We start from the raw sequence: 9526 nt of genomic DNA, 5'->3' as shown, positions 1-9526 counted from the left end.
ATGCGTGCCCATATTTTTCGGTTGGTTGAGAAAGTACCTAATGATGGAACCTGAAGTGTTCAATTGTTGAGGTAGACTACAAGAAGTGGCTTCCATGGTAAATCAATGCTCTGGGAAAGTTGCATTAAAAAGTAGTATTTTGGTCCTTCGCCACATTCCTGTTTTTTGGTTGAGTTGGGTCTCATTGTCACCTACTGGTATTGCTTTAGTCTTTCAATCAGTTGTTGTTATTGCACATGTTTTATATGGGCACCTTATGCTTATTATGCACATTGTAAACATGAAACATTTAGGAATTAGCAAAGGAAAAAACAGACACCATATAAAAAGTGACTGAGCTATTACATGGGTGGTGGATGGCACATATTTTGTATGGCATATGGTGGCAGATGCATGATATATTTGCTTGTTTTATCTTATGCATATCACTAATCTAAGTTGTCCTTATACACAAGTATATTTAACCAATTAAGTATATAACCATTTTTATTCTTACTAAAAATATCTTCAAAATTACAAAACCCTATTTTCTTGGGGTAACAGATGGCAATTCTTGAAACAGGGCAATAACCCAGAAAATGGAAAAAGTCATGAAAAATTCATTTATTTTCACTACACACACAAATGGGTCAATTTAGGGCACCTCTTTGGTAGTGTTCCATGGTGTTCCTGGAACAAAAGAAAAAAAAAAGAACAATATTTTTGCTACTGGGAGCACTAGAAACATTCTATTGGAGTTAAAATGATGGATCTAGAAAAAGCTGCTTCTGCAGGTGAAGGGTGAACTGTTGTTATCATTGTTTAAGAGAATCCATTGATTCCAAAATACCAAGGGAAATGCCCATTTCCTTTGTATATGCCTAGCATTTCTTTATGTTAAAAATGGGATTATGTACACTTAAATTCATTTCCAAGCATGGCCCTGCTTGGTAGGTGCTAGACAAGTAGACATGTGATGATATACCTGGGGCAAGGACTTACAATGTTGGGCGTTTGGTCAATTTGGGTATGTTGCTGAAAACAAAAATGTGGGATAAAGGGCGTTTCCCTAACAAAAAGCCTAGCTAATATCAATCGAGTCAGGGCTTGCTTTTGGTTTGAAAATGGGTTTTGTTGTTGCATTGTGCCTTTTCAGTAGGTGTTTTATCGAGTACTTGGTTGCACACCTGACCCTATTTGGTGGGATGGTGGGTTCAATCTCTTTGTACATTCAATGATTGCAGAAAGCCTTCTCACTTACTATCTGTTGTTTATCCACAAAAATTCTCTACCAGTCCCAACAAATCCAGTACTTGGAACTCAACAGTCTGAACAAATCCAGGCCGTTATATCATTATTTCATGCTGGTAGCCTTCAAGTTACCTCCTTTCCCATGAAAAATAGGGTCCGTTTGTTTTGCAGTCAGAATCAGAATCAAAATTCTATGGAATCGGAATTAGAATAGTCTATTCCCATGGCCTGTTTTATTCAGACAGGATTGGGAATGGAAATTGAAATTAGTATGAATGTGATTTCATTCTGAAGAAAGGGGAGGGGATGACCATTCCCTCAAATGGGAGAATGCGAATGCCAATCCAACCAAACAGTTAGAATTGGAATGAATAGCTCATTCCAATTCTCAGACCCCTATTCCCATGAACCAAACGGAGCCTAATATTAACCAGGGTCCCCTCTAAATCAACCTAAAAACTAGCTTTAACCCATTTCTGCAACGACGTGCTTTTAGTACATTCATTTGGAGTTTAGACGGTACTGTAAACTGTAAGGCTCAGTTTGGGATGATTTCAAATACAATTATGTACATTCATTTGTACAAATACAAATGTGTATAGAAACCAATGTACAGTACAAATATGTACATTTATTTGCACTGTACATTCATTTGCACTGTACAATTCGGACCCAATCTGACAAGTTCGATTCGAGCCAATCCATGACTTGGCGGACCGTATAGCATCACACGTAAGCATCAGTCTGTATCTGTCCGATTTCACCATATTCACATCTGCGCCCCACAAGGGGGCGCCCCACAATGCCCCACAGAACATCCCCACAAACATCTCCCGAGCAAAAAAGGTATTAAAGTGTTAAACAAAAATGGAATTTATAGCCAGCTCGGATAAAGGACTGTCCTCCGGACACGTGTGTGGCATTGCACCTGTTCGAGAAGCCTCCCATGAGTTGGCACTTTGTTCTGTGATTCCTTCTCGAGAGTTGTTTGTTTTTACTTTTCTGCTCGAGCCGATGCTCGTCGGTGGAGACGAGAGTCGAGAGCTACAGAGGTGATAATGGTAGAAAAGTAGGGTTGCAGATAGAGAAGGTTGACGGGAGAGGATGAAACCGGAGGGAGCGGGTAGGGTTGACCGAAGGTTGGAGGTGGAATATGTTTCCATTATCCGGACTAACTGACCTGCTCTGCTGCTGCTGCTGCAGAGTGGTAGGGGAGAACGGAATACCTCACAACCCATACCTGGTTTTTCACCGGTGAGAAAACAACGACCGACGCCGGGCATTGTGTTTGCCAATGGGAGAATAGGGAAGATAAAAACCGGTGGTGCGGCTACCAGTGGGTGGGATTGGGTTGGAAGCTTGCTGTTGGGTTCCGGTTCCTCAGAAGTTTTCAAGACATAGCTTGACGGGAAGTAACATTGCTCTCGCACAACCGCAACCACGCATTATCCCAAGTATTGACTTCAGGATAGGTGATACAAGTAGCCGTTGTTAGTAGCAGATACAGATTCTTTCAGTCACGCATTGTCTCGATCAAGTTAGGGTCCTGAGTTTGAAGAGATTAGAGATCCCCATTAGAAAAGACAAAGCTTTCATTTTTATTTTTAATTTTTTCCACTTCCCCTTTCTTTTACGGTTTTACTTGGACTAATGGCGGGAAATAAGGGATGCTGTCCAGAGCGAAGACCTCATTTTTTCAAGGTTTTCCTCCCAGAACTTAACTCCGAACGGCTGGTAATTTCTCTTTTTTTTCTCCCCCTTCTAGCTATTATTTGACACATTTTTTTTAATGGGATTTCAGTTAAATTATCGATTGACCGTGCTTAATCTTTTTGTTGCAGCAAATTCCATTAGGTTTTTTGAAACACCTGAAAGGCCAAACCTCTGGGACTGCCTACTTAACTGGTCCAGGTAAGAACGTTTGGCGGGTCGACTTGGTTAGGAGGCGTGAGGGCTTGTATTTTGAACATGGTTGGGAGGTTTTTCTAAGCGACCACTCCTCCCAATTTGGTGATTTCTTTGTTTTCAGATATGACGGTAATTTGCATTTTACTGTTCAAATATTTGATCAAAGTGGATGCATCAAAGAAGCAACTTTTAGGGCCAAATGCAATCAGGACCAAGATAATAAAGATGTCGTGAAGAACAATGGAAAGAAGAGAAGGCAAAATGAAGAGTTACCACCAGCTGCCTCTTCAGATGAGGTTTGTGCGGTTTCCCGAAAAAGGATTAAAGGGTCCTCTCATGAAGTTGATTCAGTTTGTACGATGAATAAGAGGGCAGCTGAACCCCTGAATGAATCCGTTAAAAGTGCTTTGAAGAAGAAGGCCCACAAGAAGAAGGACGGGGAGGATGCAGTGAAACACTCATTGGTTGAGACTTTGGCTAGTCCCCATGGAAGCAAGAAGCAGACACCTTGTCGCGCTGGCCTGCATTATTCATCTTCTCTAAATGATTCTCATAAAGTAAGCAAGTACCATCAACGCACTGTCTTGGATGCTTGTTCAGATGAGGTTTGTGCAGTTCCCCGAAAGGGGATTAGGGGGTCCTCTCATGAAGTTGATTCAGTTTGTACAATCAATAACAGGGCAGCTGAACCCCATGATGAATCTGCTAAAAGTGCACTGAAGAAGAAGGCCCACAGGAAGGAGGATGATGCTGTGAAAAACTCATTACTTGAAAGCTTGGATGGCCCCCATGGAGGCAACAAGCACACACCTTGTCCAGTTGGCCTGCATCATTCAGTTTCTCAAAATGGTTCTCATAATGTACGTAAATACTATCAGCGTACTGTATCGCCATCCTCAAAGAAGATACATGCTGGTTCGAGCAAAGGAGATCAAATAAAATTTCTTCATTTAAATTATTCAAATACCAAGAAAGCTATTCGGAGTAGAGAATGTGAGATCTTGATCCTTTTCATTTTTCTTATTTCTATTTTGTCTGAAAGAAGATGCTTTTAAAGAAGATATATATTGTCTCATGATCCTTTTCAATTTTTAACCAAGACTATTCTTGAGTCATGTGATCTTTAATTTGTCAATGCCTTACCTGCAGCAATAACTACCAATGCATCGGGATATTTAGTTTCGCAAAGACGAGATGTCTCAATTGAAGAAAGAAAAAGGGCATTGGAAGCAGCTGATGCATTTAAGACAAAAAATCCTGCTGTTGTAATGGTTATGCGAGCTTACCATGTCTGTACCGGGTTTTACCTTGTTAGTTCCTATCTTCCAAGGGATTCATTTCAATGTGTTGTCATGAGTTATCTCTTGCTTATTGCCTTTACTCTCTTATTGCACAGAAGTAACTTGTTTCTTAGTGTTAAAATGAAAGAAACTATAAAAACTTCTCTGGATAGATGGGACCATTATCAAATAATAATTGGTTCAAGTATTACAAAAACTGTAATGTGTATCAAGACTGTGCTTTAGATGAACATGTGGAAGTGGAAATGCAGTTGGTAAATTGAATTCTTTCTATTGTACCCAAAAAAAGGAATCCTTTTGCTGAGAGGATTCTCAGTCGGAAATTACTGACCACCAACTGTCTCAAAGAAACCAAATCCATGAATCCATGGACTCTCTATCAGAAATCACTCCAATCCCTTTTCAATACTGACAAAAATTTCCTTTTAACATGATAGTTGTCAATTAAGATCTAGGTTGCATATGTAATCATCTCACTACAAACTGTAAGTAACAAGAACTCACTGTCTTTTTTATTCACATTATGGAGAACATCATCAGCTCCTCTCACAAGTTTCATTGGAAGGAAGTATTTTCATGACCAGCCCAAAAATTTATACTACCTATAAAAGAGTGAATTCCCCCTTTTTCTGGAATTTTCATTGGATGTTTTCTATCCCTCTTGTCTAAGCACACAGCGGGCATAAAGAGGGCATATATGTCCTATACTCTCACTTCAGAAACTGCCCACTCATAACTGTTCAGAAACTACCCACTTATAAGTTATAACCGTTCAGAAACTGCCCATGAATTATAAATAGTTTTGTCTTAGAGATACTGCCACGTGCAAATGCACTTACACGTCTACTAGTATATCTAAAAGAGCTATAGCTACAAAGATCCTTACAAAACAAGTCTTTTCTCTCTTCCCAATTCTCATAGCTCTCTCCACTACAGGGCACTTTCATCAGATTCTAAACATCTCTAGTTGATAGAGTATTTAGTGGGAGGCAGGTCCCAGAATGTTAGGTGACATAGTTTCCATAAAGATCTCCTAAAACATAGGTCAATGTCCCATGCCATTGACATAAGGGCGGTTGATTCCTCATAATTAGTCAACAACAAAGACCCATAGACTCTACCAAACATATATAAGTTGTCTCATCATCACTTCATCATTGAAGCCTTATCCCAACTATATATGGGATCGAATTAACATATAACTAGTCTAAGTAATAAAACATCATTTGACAGTTGTGAATTAAGGGGAAGATGACATCTATGGTACATGGGTAAAAATGTATGTTAAATAATTCAGGTTTGTTAAGATGATCAAAAAACTAATTCAGGAACCACTGGCTTATTTGGATGAAAAAAAATGTAAAAATAAGTAAGCACATTGAAAGGAAAAGAACAAAAGGTATTTCAACTCTGCTGCAGATGCCAAAAGCTGATATATTGTATTTTACTATGGCTACTAAAACATATATGGGATTTGAAGATAAAGGTATTTCAAAGCTTAAATGAATAGTTGAGATTGTTGGCCTGATGAGATAGGACACAAGCCTTAAAGGATTTAATAAATTAACCACTATGGAAGAAGCTAACATTTTGAAAACTTTTTAAAGAAATAGATGATAATAATTTTGAATAATATTTGAAAACTTTTTAACAATAAAATGTCAAGTTGTTGTATAATAGCTAAACAGAAAACAGCCATGTACCAACTGATAATACTTATTGCCAAGTTAGAAAATGAAATCCTGTGAAGGTCTGTCTGAGCTTTTGATGCGCCCTTCAACCTCAACCTTTTATATGACATGCTGATGGAGCTGAAGAGCAACCGGTAAAGGGATTTCCTCATCAACATTATCCCCTTCCACATATGGACGCATGCTTCCTTTAACTGCAGGTTTCCCTTCAGCCCCTTACTCATTGTGCAATATGAATTTCACCGAGGCCTTAAAAGAAACTGATCAGACTCTTATGAATCTAAGGTCATTTGCAGGCTTTTTTTTTTTTTTTTTTGTCTTCTTTCCATGCTTATGAACTGTTGAAAAAAAATCCAGGATTGAGAAAGAGAGCAAAGCACTACATTTTTTTTTGCCACTTGAATATGATTGTTCTGTCACCACACCAGTGAATAAGAAACTTGTAGTTCGAAGCTCATGGGGTTTCCCTTAATATATCCAGTTGGCCTATTTTCCTTTGTTTTAGAATTTTGTACTGTTAGTTTACATTCAATTACTTGTTTATCTCTTGTTATGCTCTCAACACTGACAATCTAACTAAAATCTCTGTTGCATGTAGGGTCTTCCAAACGATTTTGTAAATGACTGGCTTCCTCAAGAAAGTCAGGAAATGATTTTGTGGGATCCAAATGGGAAGCCATGGCCTGTGAAGTACATTAACCGAGGCGGTCTTAGCGGTGGCTGGGGTACCTTTGTACGTCATAACAATCTTGAAATAGATGATGTCTGTGTTCTTGAGCTGATTAAACCAAACGAAATGCAGGTACATATATTCAGGGTGGTACCAGAGATAACACCATTGATCAGGTGCCGCACAATGAAATAAGGGTGCTAAACATTATTTATAGTGTGTTGCGTGCATTCATTTGTTATTCGTATACATTCCTCTATTTCTTTATTATCCTTGTTTCATTTTGTTTTCTTTTCCATGGCACCTTGATAATTTGTCTTTATAACTAACAAAGAGTTGTGTTACTGATTAAAAAAAGTCATGTTACCTGATTCTGATCTAATTTATCATGGTGCCATCGATTTCAAGCTCTCATTACCATATAATACCATTTAGGAAATAGGAATGCAGATTAGTTATTATTACTCACGACTGCAGGACCCCTGCTTACCATTGATTCAAATGCATTTTCGTAGGTTTTTAATTTGTTTTCATTCAAGGATTTCATGTAGAAATTGTCGAACATTGAATGTTTTCGATTATGAGAGTTGAGTTCACATAACCGATACTGAGTGATTTATTGTTTCTTCTTCTGGAGTTGGTTTCAGAGTGACAACAAGCGTGAGAACATGGGTTTGGGTAGGTTTTTATCCAATATACTCCCGACTGTTGATAGCTGAGGCTAGCATTGGGTGATGCAGAGTAATGGGTCAGCCAACTACAGTTTGTAATGTAGTGGAAGGCCTGAAATCTTGAAATTGAGGACGGTGCTCTTCAAGCATTTTTCATTTGATGGGTCAGCCAATGTACCCCTCGACTGTTGATAATTTGTTTCATGAATTCTTTGTTACAAGCATTGTTTTCATGCACCCCCGACTTCAAATTGAGGAGCTACTTCGTTTTCTATTGATCAGCATGGTTGGAAAATATGTGAAAAGGTTTCATTTGATGGACTCTGCCTGTGCTGCAGCATTGCCATTATTTCTATTTTTTTTTTTCTTTTATGCGGGATTGTTTTTTAATGGAGAAAAATAAGGGAATGTAGGGTTAAGGTGAAGAAAGGGGCAGGACAAGCTCCATGAAAGAGGGAATTTCGATAGAAAGTGCAGGTGGAGTAGCGTTATTTTTTGGGCAAAAGAAGAGAAAACTATATTAATATCTAGCCTGTACATCTAACTACTCAAATCTGCCTGAGGGAACCGGTATCATAGTCAAACCATTTTATATATTATAACTACTTAACTAGCGGTGACCTATGCAATATACAGGTTTTGTTAAGTGAAAGTTTAACAATATAAATACATAAGAGTATATAATTATTTTATAATTTAATATTTTAAATAATTAGTGGGGACCCATGCGATACATGGACTTTGTTAAAAGAATTTTAAGTAAAAGGAGTTACAGGTGCAATTTGGGTGGACCCAACCTGAGTCTGATTCGGCTCAATCAAAGTTTTTTATAGGTTGGGTCTGAGTTTTTGAACTTTAAACTGGGCTTGGGCCAAAAACTCAAACCTAACCTAAACCTAGGCTGGGCTTGGGTTGAGGTATCGAGTAGCCCAACCTGATCTAACCCAATTTGAGCCTACCTAACATTTTATGATATACATATCGATATATTATTAATCTATTCTACTTAGAAATTGGACTATAAGGCTAAACACTGAAGCCCAAGCCCAGTTTGAGATGCTGGATTAAACTCAGGTTGGGCCTAGGTTGGTAAGAGAAAAATTACAAGTACTTTTCAATAATTAGTGATAGCTTGCAAATAAATAACAAAAATAAAATGACAATAATTACAAATAATTTACTAACCAAGGCCCAAGTTTACAAACCCAAGCTTAAGCCCAAATTACTAACCCAGGCCCAACCTAAGCTTAACCCAACATCTTGGGCTGGTTTTGGGATTAGGCGTGTTGAGTTTTATAGCCTAATTTTTCAAGTAGAATATATCGATAATATGTAGATATACATATCATAAAATGTTGGGCACACTCAAATTGGGTTAGGTCAAGCTTAGGCTACCCAAGCCTAACATGAGTTTAAGTTAGGTCTGAATTTTTTGGCCTACCCAGTTTGAAGTTTGAAAACTTAAGCCCAAATTGTACAAAAGCTTTGGTTAAGTTGGGTTGGGCTAAAGTTGGGCCCACTCAAGCTACACCCTTAAATCCCTTTGTTTCAAATTCTTTTGACAAAGCCCTTGCTTAGCACGACTTCCCACTAGTTTACCAAGAATTTTGTGTTGATTTCTACTTAAGGCTACAACTTGGACCGAGTTAGCCTGAATCCAACCCGAAAAGGTTGGGTTGGGTCGGGTCGGGTCGGGTTAATGCTCATGTTAGGGTTAGGGTTAGGGTTAAAATTTATGAACCCAACTTTACTTCGGGTTGGGTTAGGGTTGACCCCTTGGGCAACCCGACCCAATCCGAACCCAACTTTATAATACATATCATATATAAATATGTTATATATATGATCATGGATTGATTTGTTTAGATGCATGATATTTATATAGCCACTACCACATACTATCATTTATTTCATTTAAGATAATCACTCCACTTAATCCTAATTGGAAATACTAAAACCTTGATAACATATTTTATGTTTTCTAAGTATTTTATTCTTTATCTCCTCTCTATTGTTTGCCACCCATAGCTTGTTGCCCATAAAAGATCTATTATA

General features: G+C 38.2%; 1 protein-coding gene across 5 annotated transcripts; it reads left to right on the top strand.

The window, feature by feature from the left end:
• Positions 1-103: 103 nt before the first annotated feature.
• On the top strand, positions 104-7871 carry LOC104601970 (B3 domain-containing protein Os11g0197600-like). Of its 5 annotated transcripts, none has more exons than XM_088889822.1 (5): positions 104-2964; positions 3072-4131; positions 4288-4427; positions 6729-6976; positions 7448-7871. In XM_088889822.1, the coding sequence occupies exons 1-5, from the start codon at positions 2881-2883 to the stop codon at positions 7533-7535; spliced, it is 1620 nt and encodes a 539-aa protein (XP_088745948.1). In that variant the 5' UTR covers positions 104-2880; the 3' UTR covers positions 7536-7871. The 5 variants fall into 5 exon arrangements, 4 of the variants coding, with proteins under 4 accessions (XP_088745948.1, XP_088745947.1, XP_010263792.1 ...); XR_736002.3 differs by lacking the exon at positions 7448-7871 and adding an exon at positions 6171-6330 and having other exon boundaries at positions 109-2964; positions 4288-4448; positions 6729-6867; XM_088889821.1 differs by having other exon boundaries at positions 109-2964; positions 4288-4448; positions 7448-7861.
• Positions 7872-9526: the final 1655 nt, after the last annotated feature.

The sequence above is a fragment of the Nelumbo nucifera genome, chromosome 6, assembly GCF_055504915.1.
Source record: "Nelumbo nucifera cultivar China Antique chromosome 6, China Antique-T2T, whole genome shotgun sequence".
Classification (NCBI taxonomy): Eukaryota; Viridiplantae; Streptophyta; class Magnoliopsida; order Proteales; family Nelumbonaceae; genus Nelumbo; species Nelumbo nucifera.
This window is presented reverse-complemented; position numbering and strand designations above follow the sequence as displayed.

Excerpts from the sequence above, each read along its gene's own strand:
- LOC104601970 (XM_088889821.1), top strand. The coding sequence starts at position 2,881 with ATGGCGGGAAATAAGGGATGCTGTCCAGAGCGAAGACCTCATTTTTTC. Across the intron at positions 2,965-3,071 it reads AACTTAACTCCGAACGGCTG|CAAATTCCATTAGGTTTTTT; the intron begins GTAATTTCTCTT and ends TTTTTGTTGCAG. Across the intron at positions 6,977-7,447 it reads GAGATAACACCATTGATCAG|AGTGACAACAAGCGTGAGAA; the intron begins GTGCCGCACAAT and ends AGTTGGTTTCAG.